Source organism: Mauremys mutica, chromosome 4 (genome assembly GCF_020497125.1).
Source record: "Mauremys mutica isolate MM-2020 ecotype Southern chromosome 4, ASM2049712v1, whole genome shotgun sequence".
NCBI lineage: Eukaryota > Metazoa > Chordata > Testudines > Geoemydidae > Mauremys > Mauremys mutica.
This window is the reverse complement of record NC_059075.1, coordinates 49,925,680-49,945,398: the sequence shown is the minus strand read 5'-3', so window position 1 is coordinate 49,945,398 and position 19,719 is coordinate 49,925,680. Positions and strand designations below refer to the sequence as shown.

The window sequence follows — 19,719 nt, the reverse complement described above, 5'->3', positions numbered from 1 at the left end:
TCTACAGGAGGTGACTCTCAGCCTGCCCTACCAAATCAGTACAGTTTGAGAGGAGGAAATTTCTTCAAATTAAATAATTACACAACATACCAAAAGAGAGGTTCTGCTTCCTGAAATGGTGGAATTCTTTGGGGAAGGGAGGCAACTATTTCACATGTGGTGTGTGTGTGTGCACATACATATTTTAATAATTTTATTTAAGAAATGTGAGATTCTGTGATTTGTTGCTTTAATGGTTGAAATTTTTCAGGATGCTTCTTCCCACAAACTTTGAATTTTTCAACTACCTTCTTTTGTAACATTAATTTTGTTCAAAGGGAAATCCTTTTCTGATACCAGTGAATTCTTAGACATCCCCACACAAGTATTGCATTTCATCTACTCCTTAAAACATGAGTACAAAGTCATACAAGAAAACAAATGCATTTTAGTGCCATTTTATCTATAGGAAATATTGGAAATAAAAATCATCATAAGAACATAACATAAGAATGGCCCTACTGGGTCAGACCAAAGGTCCATCTAGCCCAGTATCCTGTCTTCCAACAGTGACCAGTGCCAAGTGCCCCAGAGGGAAAGAACAGAACAGGATATCAAGTGATCCATCCCCTGTTGCTCATTCCCAACTTCTGGCAAACAGAGGCTAGGGACACCATTCCTGCCCATCCTGGCTAATAGCCATTGAACATATGCACTCTTTCATTATCTCAGCTCAGCAGTTTGTCTAGTACTTGTAACTACTGGCACTCCCCATCTTCAAAAAAATCCTATTTCAGTCCAGTTCTTATACTAACCTCATCCCTATAGTATCTGAGCACCAGTAGTGCATAAAGCAACATGACTAACATCTGTTACGTGTATCTCATCCTTGCTCTTATTCTCTACCCAGTGAGGAAATTGCATGCACAGGTTTTTGTTTGTTTTTAATAAATTATACTCTATGTGTTTATATTAGTGAAAATGAGGTCAAAGTAGTACATCTGGCACTTGGAATGGAAGGGAGTGAGTGCTGAGGTGGTTCTTCATTCCTATGGGAGTTTGTTCCAGAATCTTGGGCCAGCCTCTGAGAAGAAAGCTCCATTTCCTGCACAGGTGAACTTTGCCCTTGTCGTGCTTCTGAGTGCTTGAGAAGCAATGTTGTTGACCACACACTTCAGCCCAACTCTTTTAACAATTTCTTAGATATCCTGGGCCCAAGTCATTGAGCCCCTTGGGGGAAAAAAGGACCAACATCTTGAATTTAACACATTATTCTATAGGAAAACAGTGTAATGTGCAGAAGATACTGCAGAATGCCTTCCATTCTGATTGTGCTCCCTGTAGCCCAGATTGCTGAGGATATGTGCTGCTGCATTCTACAGTAATTGGAGGGTCCTGATGGCTGAGAGCTTCATGCAGAAGTAGATGTGGTTGTGTTCAAACCAGGAAGTGACAAAGGCATGTATAATTGAGCCTGGGTGGTCTGCCAGACTGGGACAGAGCCTCCTTACCATCTGTGGTTGGCAAAGAGCATTATTCATGGATGCTGCTATGTGAGCACTTAGCATCAGCCAGGAATCCAGGAGCACTCCTAAACTAAGGACTGAACTGACCAGTTATGGGTGTGTATCTTCAACCAAAGGACACTGCAGTATGGCTGCAAACTCTGCAGAATGCCTTCCATTGTCAAGCAACAGAAACTCTGCTTTTTGCTTGGGTTCAGCTTCAAATGTATGGGCTTTTATCTGTTTAGGACTGTTTTCAATTTTAATATATGCCAGGTGGCTTTTCTTACTGATTTCAAAGTTTGTTCAATATTTAAACCACAGTTTAGGCAGATTTAGTTCCATTTCACATGTTCTGGAATTATGATTCACATTTTTTTCTAAATTATGTAGAACCAAGTTTTCTCAACCAGCTTTACCATTCCTTATAATTACTACCCCTTTTTGCAGGCCGAATTGAGTCTGATTACCCTCTGATACACCTCTTCAATTTTAGCAAAGTCCTGCCCACAGTACAGTGACTAGTACTGTGTAAAGCATTATAGTTGTGGTTCCACTTGTTACATCCACTGCTCTAATACCTTTTCATCTCTATGCAACCTTACAAATTCTGATTTCTCTTTGCTTGCTCTCTGGGAGTAATAGAAATCACCCATATAGGAGATCTTATTGTTCTCATTTGTTCTCTTCTTAACTTGTTTCTCTCCCTCGTAAAAAAAATAATAATAATAAAAATAAAAAAAGGTTCAAAAAGGGAGAATGTTTAAATATTTAGACATGGGACACATTGTCAAATACTCAGTAAATTTCATTTGCTATCTTCCGAGCATCCAGAGGCACCTTAAAGCTTTGCTGTATGTACTTCGTCATTTGCTACTTGAGCAGTGCACGTTTTATTATTAAATAAAGCTTTAATATATTTCTAAATAAATGTATAGTTCCTCCACAACACACACAGTTTGGTTTTCATGTTTGATACATTCCACACCTTATATTTTGTGTCAGCATCAAAACGAAGTACAGCAGAGTCTCAGAATTGCAAACATGTCGGGAATGGAGGGTGTTCATTACTCTGAAATGTTCACAACTTTGAACAAAACATTATGGTTCTTTCAAAAGCTTACAGCTGAACATTGACTTAATACAGCTTTCAATCTTTACTATGCAGACAAAAAATGCAGCTTCTAAACAATCTTAATTTAAATGAAACAAGCACAGACATAGTTTCCTTACCTTGTCAAATCTTTTTTTAACTTTCCCTTATTTTTAGTAGTTTACGTTTAACATGGTACTGTACTGTATTTGCTTTTTGTTTGTTTGTTTTTGTGTCTGCTGCTGCCTGATTGTGTACTTCCAGTTCCACGGGTCCGGTCAGTTCGTAACACGTGTTCATAATACTGAGATTCTACTGTATTTCACTGGGGCATCTCTTTGGGAAAATTTCTACAGCATTTACTGATCCTTTCTACCATCATCGGGATATTACATGTTCCTGCTAAGTGGCCCAGTGGTAGAAAAGGAATGCAAGGGATCATGCAGGGAAACCTTTAGCAGGACTGTCTGCTCCATCATTCTAAGGGCTATTGAGGTTAAGAGAAAGCTCTTTCTGTGAAAGACAGATTTGGGCCATGTGTGGATCAGATCCTGAGGCTTTAAACCAAGTAGCTCAGCACTTCTGATGCTGCTAATTATACTGATGCTGAGTGGCAGCTGAGGCTCAGTAGATGGTAGATCACTGTCTTACCTCCTTGCTCAGCTTCCTTTTTAGCATTTCCCACATAGTTGCTGCTGCTATCTTACTAAAGAAGTAAGTCTCTTACTCTTGTTAAAGAAGAGTCAAAGAAGTTCTGTGAGATACTTATTTAAAAGAGAGAGAAAAATAGTTCCATCTACTACTGTGTTTCATGAATCAGAACTTTCCAGAAAGTGAGGGAGTGGTGCTGATGGACAGCTCCAGCTTATTGCACAGTAACAAGTCTGGGTTTGCTGTCTCAGAGGATTGGGAAACCATCATTGGGGTTTACTTGCTCACACTGGGTAAGTAAAAAGCAAATTCAGGCTGTGTTTCAAATTTTATCTTCTGTTCTTTGCTCTGAAGAGAGATGTGCAGTCAGCTCATCATGAGTTTGTGGAATATCGGTATACCTGTGCCTTCTCAAGGGTAAAGTTGAATCTTATGTATGTTTTAGAAATTGCAGTTATTTAAAAACAAAGGAAGTGGACTTTACTTACCATAATACTTGTATATTTGGTATCCAAAGACTAATTCACAGCTTATCTACTTTTTGTTGCTGCTGCTGTTATACTTTGTTGAAGATATTTCAGGTTAATTTATCACTATAAAAATCCAGCTAAAAATAAATGAGAAATTGGAAGCTTTCAGAAAGAGTCTAGCTTTAAAACATGAATTGAGTAGTGTAAAATGGAAACTGGAATTGGGGTAGGGCGGGAAATCAAAAGTGAAGACCAGTTCTCTACATACTTGCCCTTCATAGCATAGTACTACACCATCCTAAGGAATTCACAACGATAAAATCAACATTTCTTTCCTTCCCTTAGAATTAGAAGTTGTCAAAAACTCCTGGGATTGTTCCACATTATTTGTATCTGTAACAATCTGAATAGATTATCAAAAACATCTGCTCTGTTTTGTCCAAAATACAAACCGCAAACCTACAATGCTGTTAGTAGGAAAGATCTTTGTTATTGTTATAACTATGAATCAAACATTTTTGATACTGAAAGCCCTACTACTAAAACGGAACTAAGTAGTTTTTACATTGTTTCAGTTATACATAATAAATGATAGCTACATGCAGGAATAGTTTCATAAAATAGCAAACGCAAGCCTACTTTAATTCATGGAGTGAGTGAAAATCACAGCAAATTTAACAGGATTTTGAGACTATGAATAATACACAAGACGACTCCCTGTCTACTTGCTGTGTAGACTGAATGAAGAAATCTATTCATAGTCTTTAGAAATATATTTTTTATTAAATTAGTTTACTTTTATTTTTTAACTTCACATGGTCTATAATAGTGAATTGGAATTGTAGGATAATTTTCTAACTCTCGAGATAAATATTTTCACATCTGGAATATGTGTGAAGCCATGTTTTCCATCATGCCCCCACCTGGGCCAAATATGACTGAGCTGGACTCCTAATAACCTTGAGAAGGCCTTTTAGAATCTTAATTCACTTTGTCCCTGTTTTGATTCTGGACTCTCTCTGCATATAATATATGTTTCCCTAGAGCTGCTTCTACCTAGCCTAGCCATGTTTACTTTTTAACTGTAGTCTGTTTTCATGGCCAAGGTTTGTTGAGGCTATTAATTTGGCTTCACTGTCTTCCTCAAACAGAGTCATGCTGGGGACATGATCTCTAAAGAAGTTAGTTAATTTTTGAAGTCCAAAACTGGAACAGTTTTGACAGTCACTTGATCAGGTTTGGAAGAATCACACTTTGGCCATTACTCTTTAACAAAGTTTGCAAGCAACAGCAAACAATTTCCGATTTATGGAAGCCAATATCTTCTGAAAAAATATATAATACATTCCTAGATTTGGCTTTAACTGATAATGAGGCAAGACTAAAAATATACCCTTCCTAAAACCCCAACAGTTTCAGACAAGGCTAGTATATGGTATATGGGCCACCAGAAATCATGTGGGGTTACCCATTATTTCTGGACTGCAAAGAGCTGAAAGTTGACCCCCTTTTCTCAGATAAACAACCTCCCAAAATTGCAATATATTTTGAGATTCTAATGGAATTCCATTCCAGGTGTTGTGCAATAGCAATTCTGGGTGTGGGTTGGAGTTTAAAAACCTGTTCTGTGTATTCAAATGCCCAATTCATTTTGGTCAAACTTCTAGAATTTTGGGAGAGTGACTGTCCATTCTAGATGTTTCAGCCTGATGGAAAGGCTTCTCGTGCTATTTCTGGATTCCTCATAAACTATTCAAAGTGGCTTCGATTCTTTCATTGAGGTTAGATATGTGGAAAGCCCATTTGGGGTATTTTGCATTGCTCAGTCTCCAGGTAGTTCCAGGTTATGGAAAGCCCATTAAGTACCAGAAACTCCTCTCTGAATGTTTCATTGTTACAAAAGAGCTGTTTTAGCAGCAGTAAATTCTCTGCCCCATAACAGCAGAAATGTTTTCTGATATTTTTCTGTTCCTTAATTCCTGGGCAAGGTCTGATCAACTGCTATTTTGTTTGTGAACCTGAAAAACAGGCTGTTTTGTGAGATGGCCAATGTAATATAAACTATTCAGATCTGTTCCAGCTTCATTCAAAAATACTCTTATGCAAGTATGTTATGTACAATATTACTGGTGAGATGTGTGCACTATTGGAAATGCCTGCCAGGAAAGAGGGTTTTAGGAATTATTCCAGTCTCTCCATATTCAGTCAACTTGTCTCTTGAATTCTCTTCACAAATTGTGAATTAATTAGGAGATTTGCAATGAAAGTTTAATTTTACTAATTGCAACCACCTGAGGCTCTCCCTGATCTTGTCAGACTTCTAGGAATTCCTCCCATTATTGCTCAATATATTTGTCTACCCCAGGATTTCTCAAACAGGGGTCGCCGCGTCTGTAGGGGAAGCCCTGGCGGACCGGACCAGTGTGTTTACCTGCCCCGTCCACAGGTCCGGCTGATCGTGGCTCTCATTGGCCACGGATCGCTGCTCCGGGCCAATGGGAGCTGCTGGAAGCGGCATGGGCTGAGGGACTTACGGGCTGCTGCTTCCAGCATCTCCCATTGGCCCGGAGCAGCGATTCGCGGCCAGTGGGAGCCTCGATCGGCCGGACCTGCGGACGGGGCAGATAAACACACCGGCTTGGCCCGCCAGGGGCTTTCCCTACGGAAGCAGCGACCCCTGTTTGAGAAACCCTGATCTAACCTCTTCTGTCACAGCCATCATCTGTAGCTCAAAATTGATGGGACTCCAAGTCAGTGTCAGTCAATGCCACAACTTAAGGAAAGGGACAAGCCAATGACATGACCCGTTTTTTCCTGCAAAAGAGGAAGTGCAAAATACCAATTAATATTTTTCTTTCAAATTGTTCTCCAATTGTCCTACAGCACTGACTTTTAATTGCATAGGTTGGCTTTCTTGGCTTGGCAACGGAGGGGTGATCTTCATCATGTACAACCAACGACATTCCCTGGACCCTCAGGACTATCTCACCTTCAATCTTGCTGTCTCAGATGCAGGCATTTCCCTCTTTGGCTATTCAAGGGGCATTCTAGAGCTGTTTAACGTTCTTAGAGATGATGGCTTTCTAATCACTTCCGTATGGACATGCAAGGTAACTGCATTATTTACATTTCTAGATTCTTAATCTTTTTCTGAATACTTAGAACCTAACTTAGTAATGGGAGAATGTAAAGATTCCTGTGACATTGGTATTTTATTTAGTAATTGGGTTTGTTTTAGTCTTGCTCCTGGATTTTTCCCCTGCAAAAAAAAAAAAAAAAAAAAGTAATCATTTTCAATTGCTGTCCTTAAGTAAGCTGTTCCTGTGCATGCAAGATCAAACGCAGTTAGCCTAGAATCGAATGTGTGAATAAATATTAAAAAGAACTCTTTCAAAATACTTAGTAGAAACATACTCAATATTAATAAATGTCACGTTCTTTTTGTGTTCTCTACCTTTGAGATATGCCCTTTATACCAAGAGGTTGGATTTTTTTTCTCCTTCTCTCTACCCCTTCCTTGTCAGGTGGACGGATTTATAATACTCTTTTTTGGTCTAATCAGTATTAATACTCTGACAGCCATCAGTGTCATCAGATACATTAAAGGATGCCAGCCTCACCAAGGTATGTCAGCTTTCTTTGCCAAACATCAAATCACTACCTCCAAGGTATATTTTATTAAACGTGTTGACAATATTATATACCTGACATCTTTAAAATCAAGCCTAAGAATTAGATTGAAAATATATTAACAATTGTCTTTTTTACCTTGCTAATACTCAAACGTTTCCAGTATAATTAGGGGTGCACTTGTGAATACAATACTAAGCTTTTGTTCTTTTACGAAAATCTAAATATTCCAGATGGAGCGCTGGAACAGGGCAAGCCCCAGACCCTGCTCCCCAGCAGGAGCTCAAGGGCCAGACTTAAATGGTTGGCGGGATGGATCCAGCCCACGGGCTGTAGTTTGCCCACCCCTGCCATACATACACCAACTCCTGGTCATGAATTCCTACTCCAAGTCCATAAAGCATACTTTCAATATAAACCCATTATTCCTTTGATCTTAGCTATACACACATCTTGAAAAGATTTGAGTCTTGACAAATAATAAGCTTTCTGTAGACACCTCATATGATAGCCCTCATATAAATACCCTGTAAGATTTCTCTTTGGTGTAATGTGTTTGTCGGGTCTAAGGTGAGACCTGTTCACAAAGAACAGAGGATGCATTGCCAAGGTGTGTCTATGTCACACAAGGTTACCAAGGAAACCATGGAAAGTGCACAAGAGAACAGGTGGAGACATAAAACTAGGAGAAAGATGTAAAGTTTTTAGGGAAAGATGGGAGGGAGGAACATTACACGATCATCCATTACCAAAGGAGGTAATGAAGAAGAGGACTCATTCTTTCAATTATAGTCAAGCAGTTTTCTGATACTTTCCTGCCAGGGTTAGGAGTCTGAGTTCCTCCTCATCACCACCACAAGAAGGTTCCTATTCCATATATGACAAAGACAGTGTGTCCTTCATTTTCAAAGGAAAAGGATCCTCGAGTGGTCGATGATACTGATAAAACCTGGAAATGAAGCGAACTCACTCTTTTGTCAAGCAAGTTCCTAGAAAATTCTCCTAAATGCCATGCTGGTATGAGTTAAAATTCTCTGGTTGTTACCAGCCAATCTTACCACCTAACAAGTACACCAGGTTTAAATATATCAAAAGGTACTGTTGCAAGAAACCTACAGGCCTGAATCCTATAAGACATTAAATTCAGCAAATTAACATAAGGCTTGAGGCCTATGAACTTTGAACAGATAAACTTTGCACAGATAAACGGCTGAACAGAAAACCCCAGATATTTGGGGAGCCAAAAATAGAGTTTAAGGGGAAGTTTTGACCACAGGTACATGAGAAACAGCTAAGGGTAGCCTGTTTACTTGCCTATATATCTTTTCTTATAACTTTCTTATTTTCTTATGGGTTTGATTATTTGTTTTATTATAATAGATGTATAGGTTTATATTAGAGTATATTTTGGCTGTAACACAAGGGACCTGCAGGCCACATCCTGTATGTTGAGCTAAGGCAAAGTTAGCATACATATGTTTGGGCCCTTTCCCCTAGATAGATGGTAATGAGCTAAAGCATAAGGTCCATGTATGGCTGCGACCTTTAACACAGAGGAGCGTTAAAGCAGGTTGGCATACGGGCTTTCCTGAGTTCATACCCTTTTAAACCTAACAGGTACACCGCAACTTGGAACGTGGAAAGGACAAAAATAACACATGTGATACCTAATCACAAAAGGGCCATGGTAATGAATTGATGTATATGATAATGAGTTGAGATCATTGATATATTAACCTATAGGAAAAACACACTCCAACATTAGTAAGGTGAGGAAATACAAATAAGGAAAAGGGGGAAAATCCCCTATTCAATATGTGTCAAACGTAGCAGCATTGGTGTAACATATTATAAAAGCGTCATCCCAGCCCAGGGCCAGTAGGAGAGAGAGATGTAGGCCTTGGGAGGTGCCAGAATGATGGCCATTATGATGATGGGGAAGGTGATGGTGATGAGGAAGATGATGATGAACATTTCAGGCTGTTCTACAAGAGATGGTGTGAGTATATGGGTGTGTAGATGTACATTCTGTAGTATCTCTCTCTACCTTCCTGACATGGGGTGTTTGTGCTAAATGTATTAATAAACTATATTTGTAAATATAAAAGGGTTCCTATAGTGTGAGTGTTGCAACTGTGCACATCAAGGTTCCCAACTATATAATAATTTGAATAATACTGGCCCTGATCTTGGGGGAAGAACCTGGCAACCCTCAAAGTGACAGCTGGGGATTCTTAAGTAATCAATATAATTAATACATAAACTACTGATCAGGCAACAGTACTTAGAAGTAAATCTTCGCAAGTTCAGTAAGAAAATTCCTTTTTACTTATTTATTTGTAAAGCAAAAGAAACAAACATTTACAAATATTTGTATTGTAAATTTACCCCCACATTAAGCCCTCTTTATACCGTCAAAGCAATGTAGAGGGGCTTCAGTATAAGTGGGAATCTGGACCTAAGTTCCCTCTAAACTGAGCAGCCGTATGGCCGTGCAGCAGGCTATTAAGGGCCGTGCAGGCACACAGCAGAGAGAAGTGCCTCTCCCCCAGCCCTTGCCGGAACTGCTGTGCTGGGGAGAGGCGCCTCTCCCCTGGTTCCGCCAGAACTGCCGCAGCCTCTCTCCCTGCTGCAGCCTGCACCCCAAACCCCTCATCCCCGGACCCACCCCAGAGCCTGCACCCCCAGCCAGAGCTCTTCCCCCAACACACATATCGCAAACCTGTCCCCCAACCCTGAGCCCCCTCCCACACTCCAAACCCCTCAGCCCCACCCCCGCCACACATCGCCTCCATATTGGTGCACATAACAAAATTCAGTCCACACATGGATGTAAAAAATTAGAGGGAACATTGATCTGGACTACTGTATTTACAAAAAAAGGAGGTAATACTATTTCATTAATGGAACTGCTCTTTTTCATATAATCTATTAAGTGAAGAAATGTTTCCTTCAGCTCTTAACTTTTGTTAGATTGCACAATTTAATGTACCTATTTTCTTACAACATTAATTTTTTTTAACATTTTCTCTTCTAAAATTCAGGTGTAGCGGCAAACAATCTTTCTTGTTAATCTATTTTGGAGATCAAATTTGTTATCTATCTTTTACCTACAGCTCACAAAATTGATAGAAAAAATATTACATTAACCATGATTGTGATATGGGCAACCGCTCTTTTCTGGGCCAGTGCACCACTTCTAGGGTGGGGTAGCTATACAGGTGAGTGTTCATTTCTACAGAATTACCTATAAGGAGAAAAATCTTATCCAGCATATGTATCCATTAAAAACAGTAGTAATCATTGTGCAACTCTGCAGAATATTAATGGACAGTGTGAAAGTGAGTAACCTAGATAATACTGAAACCAACAGTTACTTTATTTCCTGCATGCCACATTCCTTTGATAGTTGGGTAATGCGATTGATGAATGGAAAAACAAGGAATTAATATACATTTCTGTACATAATAGTCTATACATAAAGACAGAAGTGTCTGAATCTCATTTGCAAGAAGTCCCCACTAGATCACTCTGGTAATTTAAACTTAATTTATGCCCACTTTAAGGCCTCGTTACACTGTTAGAGTGGAGTAAATACATCCTTCATGTAAATGAGAATTTTGTTTTGCAAACAATTTGTCAATAGTCAAAAATAACATTTTCTGTACATCTTAAATGGGGAATCAATTTTGTTTTAAATAGATGCTAACTATAGAAGTGATGATACACAGCTTTTTCTTGTATAAGCCTCTCTAAAGACTTTGTAAAGTGCACATCAGTTAATACAATCCTTAATGTTTCAGATAAAGGGATTTGTTCATACTTAATATGTTCAATTTTTCCAGACCACAAATATGGTACATGTGAAATAGACTGGATCAAGGCAACATTTTCTGTTGTCTATAAGTCCTACGTGATTGGAATCTTTATATCTGGCTTCTTTATTCCTGTCTCCATCATGGTTTTCTGTTACGTGTCCATAATAAAGACTGTTAAATCAAGTCACAAGACCACAAGAGGTAAAAAAATTAGCCAAAGGCAGCGGCTCATGGAACGAAATATTACACAGGTAATGGACAATTCTTTGCCTCCAATATAGCATGTTACATACATATTTGATGTAATTTAATTCTTAGAACAAATGCTAGATTTGACAGAAAAGAAAATGAAAATCCTTTTAGTTATCCCTGGAACAGGCACACCACTCACATTGCAAAATTTCCCCCACGTTTCCCTACCAACATACCCTAATCATTTTAGAGATGAGAGGACAGTTTGGTCTCATTGCTCATTTAATTTTCAGCCATCCTCCTGAGTCTGCCAACAAGAATATTATTGTGTACCAGTTGTGATGTGGAGTCCTGGCTGAGACCTGAATTGAAACCCACCACCCCATTTCATGTAGACTATTGAACAGTCCCTTACATTTGTAATGTTTGTAAATGACCCAAATGAAATAGGGTCTTCCTTATCTTATATATTTAAAATATATATACACTTGGACTTAGTTTGAGATGGAAATAGAAGACAGATTTGTTGAAAAGCTCTGGGTAAGGATAAAAGGGGTAAAAAACACGTGTGATGTCATGGTAGGGGTCTACTACAGACCACCTCACCAGGAGGAAGAGGTAGATGATGCTTTTTTAAAACAGCTAACAAAATCATTCCAAGCACAGGCCGTGGTGGTGATGGGGGATTTCAACGACCCAGACATCTGTTGGGGAAATAATATAGCAGGGCACAGATTATTCAACATGTACTTGGATTGTGTTGGAGACAATTTTATTTTCAAAAGATGGCGAAAGCTACTAGTGCAAAGACTGTTTTAGATTTGATTTTAACAAATAGGGAGGAACTGGTTGAGAATTTAAAAGTGCAAAGCAACTTAGGTGAAAGTGATCATGGAATGGCAGGAGGGAAAACAGCAGAATATAGATAATGGATTTCAATAAGGTTGACTTAAGCAAACTCAGTAAGCTGGTTGGTAAGATCCCATTGGAAGCAAGTTAAAGGGGGGGAAGTTCAAACGAGTTTGCAGTTTTTCAAAGACATTAAGGGCAAAAGAGTAGACGATCCCACTGCATAGGAAAGATAGGAAGTATGGCAAGAAACCACTCTGGCTTAATCAGGAAATCTTCAATTATCTGAAACTCAGAAAGTGTCCTACAAAAGATGGAAACTAGGTCAAATTACAAAGGATTAATATAAACAAATAACACAAGTATGTAGGGTCAAAATTAGAAAGGCCAAAGCCCAAAATGAGATTAAACTAGCTAGAGCCATAAAGGGTAGCAAGAAAACATTCTACAAATACATTAGAAGCAAGAGGAAGACCAAGAACAGGTAGGCCCATTACTCAATGAAGGGGGGAAGACAACAGAAAATATGGAAATGGCAGACGTGCAAAATGACTTCTTTTTTTCACCAAAAATGTTAGCAGCAATTGGACATTTACCATAGGGAATGCCAATGAAAATGGGGTAAGATCAGAGGCTAAAACTTGGGAAAGAACAAGTTAAAAATTACTTAGACAATATAGATGTCTTAAAGTCACTATGGCCTAATTAAATACATCTTAGAATACTCAAGGAGCTGATTGAGAAGATATCTGAGCCATTAGCATGGAAATCGGGAGACATTCCAGAAGACTGGAAGAGGGAAACTATAGAGCCAATCTATAAAAAGGGAAATAAGGACAACCTGGGGAATTACAGACCAGTCAGCTTAACTTCTATACCTGGAAAGATAATGGAGTAAATAATTAAGCAATCAATTTGCAAACACCTAGAAGATAATAATATAAGTACCAACTTGGATTTGTCAAGAACAAATCATTCAGACCAACCTAATAGCTTTCTTTGACAGCATAATAAGCCTTGTGGATGAGGGAAGCAGTAGATGTGGTATATCTTGACTTTACTAAGGCTTTTGATACTCTCTCACATAACCTTCTCATAAACAAACTATGGAAATACAACCTAGATGGAGGTACTATAAGGTGGCTGCATAACGGATGGGAAACCATTCCCATGGTCATCAGTGGTTCCCAGTCAAGCTGAAAGGGCATATCCCGTGGGGTCCCACAGAGATCGGTCGTAGGTCCAGTTCTGTTCAGTAACTTCATCAATGATTTAGATAATAGCATAGAGAGTATACTTATAAAGTTTGTGGACGATACTAAGCTGGGAGGGGTTGCAAGTGCCTTGGAGGATAGGATTAAAATGATCTGGAGAAACTGATGAAATGGTCTGAAGTAAATAGGATGAAATTCAATAAGGACAAATGCAAAGTACTCCACTTAGGAAGGAACAATCAGTGGTACACATACAAAATGGGAAATGACTGCCTAGGAAGGAGTTGTAGGGGTCATAATGGATCACAAGCAAAAAAAGCAAACATCATTCTGGACCTTATTAACAGGAGCCTTGTAAGCAAGACATGAGAAGTAATTCTTTTACTCTACTGCACACTGATTAAGTCTCAACTGGAGTATTGTGTCTAGTTCTGGGTGCCCATTTCAGGAAAGAAGTGGACAAATTGGAGAAAGTCCAGAAAAGAGCAACAAAAATGATTAAAGGTTTAGGAAATGATACCTATGAGGGAAGATTCAGAAAACTGAGTCTGTTTAGTCTGGAGAAGAGGAGACTGAGAGGGGACATAACAGTTTTCAAGTACATAAAAGGTGGTTACAAGTAGGAGGGAGAAAAATTGTTCTCATTAACCTCTGAGGATAGAACAAGAAGCTTAAGCCTATTGGCTTAAATTGCAGCAAAGGTGATTTGGTTGGACGTTAGGAAAAACTTCCCAACTGTCAGGGTAAACACTGGAATAAATTGCCCAGGGAGGTTGTGGAATCTCCATCATTGGAGATTTTTAAGGGCAAGTTAGACATACAACAGTCAGGGATGGTCTCGATAATAGTCCTGCCATGAATACAGGGGATTGGACTAAATGACCTCTCAAGGTCCCTTCCAGGCCTATGATTCTATCTGTACATTTGGCTTCTCCATTCTAAACATTCTATTCGCTGTCAGTCACTTGCCACCATGCTCCTATGAGTTCTTCAAAAGCAGAAATTATGATAACACTGGACTATGAGGAAGATATGCATGTTTTTCAGAAAAGCATGGAACCTCTGGATTGGGAGGTATACAAGACCAGATACAGTCCTCATTTTTCTGGGCCTGTATCACCACCAGTCTGGAGGCTACCTTTGTGATGTAGTAAACAGTACCAATGAAGGGTTGTGGGTGCAGTTGATAAGACAGTGGTTCACAGAACCCCTCAACCAGAAATAAGTAATATCAGAAGATACAAAGACACTTACTTTGTAGAGTCTGTATGGAGGCTTAGATGACTAGCCCACAAATTTCATCATGAGATCCCACAGCACTTCTCTGGCCATAAATATATGTATCAGGTGGAGTAAACATGTATTCCTGTAGAAGCATTCTCTTCAAAACTAGTGTATGCTTCTTGGAGAGCTATCTTGATCCTATTACAGAGAATATTGGGCTTTTTATCCTTACTCTTATTATCTGAAAGCTCAAGAGGTGTCAAGGTGACACAATTTTTCTGATCTGCAGGAGAAGTCTGGCCTGTTAAATTGGAACCTCTCTCGATAGAAACAAGTTTGTGGTTGGGAACAGGAATCGTTGGATCCATTGCTGGCAGAAGCAGTCTAGCAACAAAGAGAGTGTTGAAGGAATCAGCCAGCCTTAGGAGGTTCAGGAGCAGGGAAAGAAAAGACAGAGAAACAAGAAAAAAATAGGAAGGTCCCCCTAGTTTGGGGATCTACCATTTGATCAGTGGAAGCAGTGAAACTAGAACTGTAGCATAGAATGCCAGTGGTTCATATCAAATGTTTCAGATGCCTCCTCATTCTTGCAGCCAAGACCAACCCAAATGCACCTTCAAGATGGGAGGAGGTACAAACACACGACAACATTAATTTTGGTATTTTAAAAACGAATCTTTAGTAAACACATAACCACTTAACACCAAGCAATTACTCGCTTGCACAAATAATTCTGAACTGGCTCTTTTTTATTAAGATAACTGTTTACAGAGATGCTGCATCTGCAGCTAGCATTCTACCCATGTGCACATAGACTGACTTCCTGGTGCCTCCTCCAAACTCTTCCTTCTTGCAACATGTACACCTCCCTCTGAGTTCTATGCAGGGCCAGCTCCAGGGTTTTTGACATCCCAAGCAGCAAAAAAAAAAAGCTGCGATCGCAATCAGCTCTGCCGCCGCCGCCACTTCAATCTTCGGTGGCTATTCGGCGGCTGGTCTTTTGCTCCATGCCGCCCCTCACTATTGGCCACCCCAAGCAGCTGCTAGCTGGGCTGGTGCCTGGAGCCGGCCCTGGTTCTTTGCAGGTTGCTATATCAAATTGAGAATGTGGAACAAACTTATTAGGTCATCTAGTTTCATATGCCAATGCAGGATTTTTCCTCCTTATGTTTTCCAATGTTTTATCCAGTCCGGCTTTAAGTGACAGAAGCCCCAGTTTCTCTTGGATCTGTACCACAGTTTAATAGACATCACTGTTTCCTTGTATTCAGCCTAAATTTTCCTTCACTAAGTGTCATACCTTTATTCCTATTGTTAGAACCCTTCAACAACCTTATCCTTAGTAAAGCCCTTGAACCGTGATCTATAATGGTCTTAATGTTCTTCTAATACTTTTAAATGATTATATTCCTCTCCCTCCTCTACCCTGAATCATAATTTTAACCAAACTACAGTAAGCACATTAAGGGTATAGTACCCAAGCTAGCTTTGATCCAGCTTGCTCAAATGACAGGAACAATGAAGCCATTGCAGCATGGATAACTACATGGGCTAGTTGACTGGATGGCTTAATATGTCTCTAATCTCTGATTCCACATATGAAGCACAGCCATTATCTCTTCTTTTAATCTATACTATGGTTAAGACTGTGAGTTTGTCACAGAGGTCATGGAAGTCATGGCTGGTGTGGCTGGCTCTGGGGCTCCCTGAGCAGTTCAGGCAGCCCCTGGGCCAGGCGCACCAGCCACTGCTGGAGCAGTCTCAGGCCACTGCAACAGGAGCAGTTTGGGTAGGGGGATGAAGATTGGGGCATAGGAGGGACAGCACTTACCTTGAGGGGGCTCCCCAGAAGTGGCAACATGTCCTTCCCTCAGCTCCTAGTTCCACGTGCTGCCGCCTCCCACAGGCACTGCCCCTACAGCTCCCATTGGCCGGGAACAATGGCCAATGGGAGTTGCAGAGCTGGCAGCGCACAGCATGGAGCTAGGAGCTTAGGGAGGGACATGTCACTGCTTCCAAGAAGCTGGGTAGGGAGCCTGCCAGCCCTGCCAACCCCCCACCCACCAGCACCAGTGGGGATCCTGGGCTGCTCTCACCTGCAGTGCCCCCCAGACCACCCACTTGAATATTGGCTGTGCCCCCCAGACCACCCTCCCAATGCCTGCAACCCCACGCACCCGTGGCACCCCCTGAGGCCCCACACACCGCCAGCACGCGTGGTGCCCCCCGGGCCATCCCCTGAGCAGGCACAGTCCCATCCCACCCCACCCCAGTCCCCACAAGCACTCCCAATTTAGCTAGGAGTATAGTACAAGTCGTGGACAGATCACATTAATTTTTGTTTACTGCCCGTGATCTGTCCATGACTTTTACTAAAAATACCCGTGACTAAAATGTAGCCTTAACTATGATCTATTCTTTTCTTAAGATCCTATGCAGAGTGTTTCTAATAGGAAATAGGAACCAGCCAGATAGTCAAGCGGGTAGGTGCAGCTACAGAAGCAGACAAAGCAGGGATAGCTGCACTGATTGGAGGGGTTAAAATGAGGTTCCTTAGGGTCCTCCCTTCTCCCAGCACCACCTTGGACCCGGAACTGTTCAAGGGAGATCTCTCACACGCTCTGTGGGCACCAGGATGCAGCTGGTACCTCTATGTGACCTTCAGGGCCGGCTCCAGACCCCAGCGCGCCAAGCGCGCGCTTGGGGTGGCGTGCCGCGGGAGGGTGGCAGGCGGCTCCGGTGGACCACCCGCAGGCGTGCCTGCGGAGGGTCCGTTGGTCCCGCGGCTTCGGTGGAGCATCCGCAGGCATGCCTGCGGGAGGTCCACCAGAGCCGCGGGACCAGCGGACCCTCCGCAGGCACGTCTGCAGGAGGTCCACCGGAGCCGCAGGACCGGCGACCACCAGAGCACCCCCCGCAGCGTGCCACCCTGCTTGGGGCGGCACAATTCCTAGAGCCGCCCCTGGTGACCTTGAGCAAAAAGTGCAGAGGAACCAGCCGGGGACTCCAATGGATAGGAGAAGCAGCAGCCAAAGCAGGGACTTCTGGTCATTCAGAGAACCATCTATAGTTTTAAGTGACCTTTTGGTGCACTGCGTTGATTGGCTGTTGCTCCAACCATCCCCGTCCCTCCCAGTCTCTTCATGTCAACTTCACTCCACAGCTGCCCCTTCCTACCTTCTTCTCCCCTGCCCTGTCCCATCTTCCTTCTCTCAAATGTCCCTAACTCTTCACTTTTCTTTCTATTTAGCTTATTCCCTCCTAACTAAACCCACCTATCCTCACCATTCCTCCCAAAATAACAACAATAATAATCATGAAACTAGGTATCAGTGAAGACAAGGAGCAAGGGTAGGGAAAAAATTCTGGCCCTCTGATACTGGTGTGACTGTTAGAATAAGGAAAGCCTCCATCTGGGCCATGTCTTAGATACTATGATGCTGACCACACTAAAAAATCTATAACTCAACCAGATGCTATGTACATTTTAAATTAAATTTAGGTTCTTTGATGCAAAGAACTGTTTTTACGAATGGACATTTCTAGCTTTCTCAACCTGCCTCTGAAAATCCGTGTATTTCTGGTTTCAATTAGACTTTTCAATGTTTTTTGTACTTGATTAAAGATTTGCTTTCCTCGTATCACCACCATATTGCATGTTCATGTACCTCCTGAAACGTTCCTTAAATGACAGCACAATTTGCTGGCCATACAACATTTCCAGCAACAACATAAGGTCTCCGCTGTAAAATTTTGTTTTATTATTTCCACTCCTGAAGGATAAATCATTTTGATTATGAAATATAGTAGGTATAAACGAAATAGCTTGTACATTTGAGTACTCACATAGGTCTATGAAATCAATGTACTTAATAAGAGTGTCAATGGTGTTCTATCTAACTGATGCAGACAGTGCAAATTATTCTGATGGAAGCCTTTTCTTATTCATTGGAGTTAACACTTAAATTGTCCTCCTTTTTCCAAACCCATTTTCTAGCCATCAGAATGTGAATAAATGACCAAAATTATAGTCGAAGTGTGTTTGAAGGAGACCCAGATACTCTCCCATAGCTTCTTGATTGATTCTATTTAGCTGTGAGAAACCGAGGAAGAATTTTCCTTTAAATTTGATAGATAATGGCTAGAGCTTTGTGAAAGTGCCTTTTGGGTGAGTAGGTCTTTTAATAGTTACAAAATGTAGAAGCGCTTCTAAAAGCTGAAGTAGGTCTAGAATCGTGACATTACAAATGTGGTGTTTACAGTTTTGATGCTCCCATGTTATTTTTCCTTCTCAGGTGTCATTTGTAATTTGTTTTGCCTTTTTCCTGGCATGGTCTCCTTATGCAGTAATCTCTATGTGGTCAGCATGTGGATTTCAAGTGCCAGCGCTCACCAATGTCCTAGCCAGCCTTTTTGCCAAATCTGCCAGTTTTTACAACCCACTTATCTACATGGGAATGAGCTCTAAATTCCGTAAAGACATCAGAAACCTTTTCCAGTGTCTCAACCAAGACAAGGATTCAGCCCTGCAAATGCCAGTACAGATGCTCAATCAAAGAAATGAGGCAGCTGTCCTCCTGAAACCACAGAGAGAGTTTGTGTCCAAAGTTCCTGAGGCTGAAACGCCAGGCTAAGACATGGAACAGTGTTCTCCTGTTTCTAATCAACTTACCGCTTTTGGAGTAAAAACAATTCAAAGGAAACAAAGTGGATCTGGCTGACTTTGATCTGGAGAAGGTGAAATAAGGCCTTTTTATTTCCCCTGAAGATTAGATTTCCACAGCAAATGACCTTTGTCTCTTGTCCTCATCAGTCTGCTAATATTTCACAGACGTTTACAACTGTTCTCATGTACAATTTCCCAGTGACTAAAAAAAGCATAGCAAAACTGAGAATTGGTTCATGGAGATTAGTTTTTGCCTATTTTCCCTTTTTTAAATTAAATTAGCACATTACTAAAATGAAGGTATTTGTTTATTCCTGACAAATTGTGCAGCTCAATATATGCGTCCTGTACATGAACCCCCACTCTATTTCTATTTTACTCTATTCCCCCATGTGGCTTGATTACATACTGGTCCAAAATCCAGGATC

At 40.8% G+C, this 19,719-nt stretch overlaps 1 protein-coding gene across 1 annotated transcript; it reads left to right on the top strand.

Annotated features, from left to right (window-relative positions):
- Nucleotides 1–3,427: 3,427 nt before the first annotated feature.
- On the top strand, nt 3,428–19,259 carry LOC123367953 (opsin-5-like). Its single transcript, XM_045012339.1, has 6 exons — nt 3,428–3,521; nt 6,603–6,808; nt 7,223–7,322; nt 10,445–10,549; nt 11,174–11,397; nt 18,921–19,259. Exons 1-6 carry the CDS (start codon nt 3,428–3,430, stop codon nt 19,257–19,259), a joined length of 1,068 nt encoding a protein of 355 aa, XP_044868274.1.
- Nucleotides 19,260–19,719: the final 460 nt, after the last annotated feature.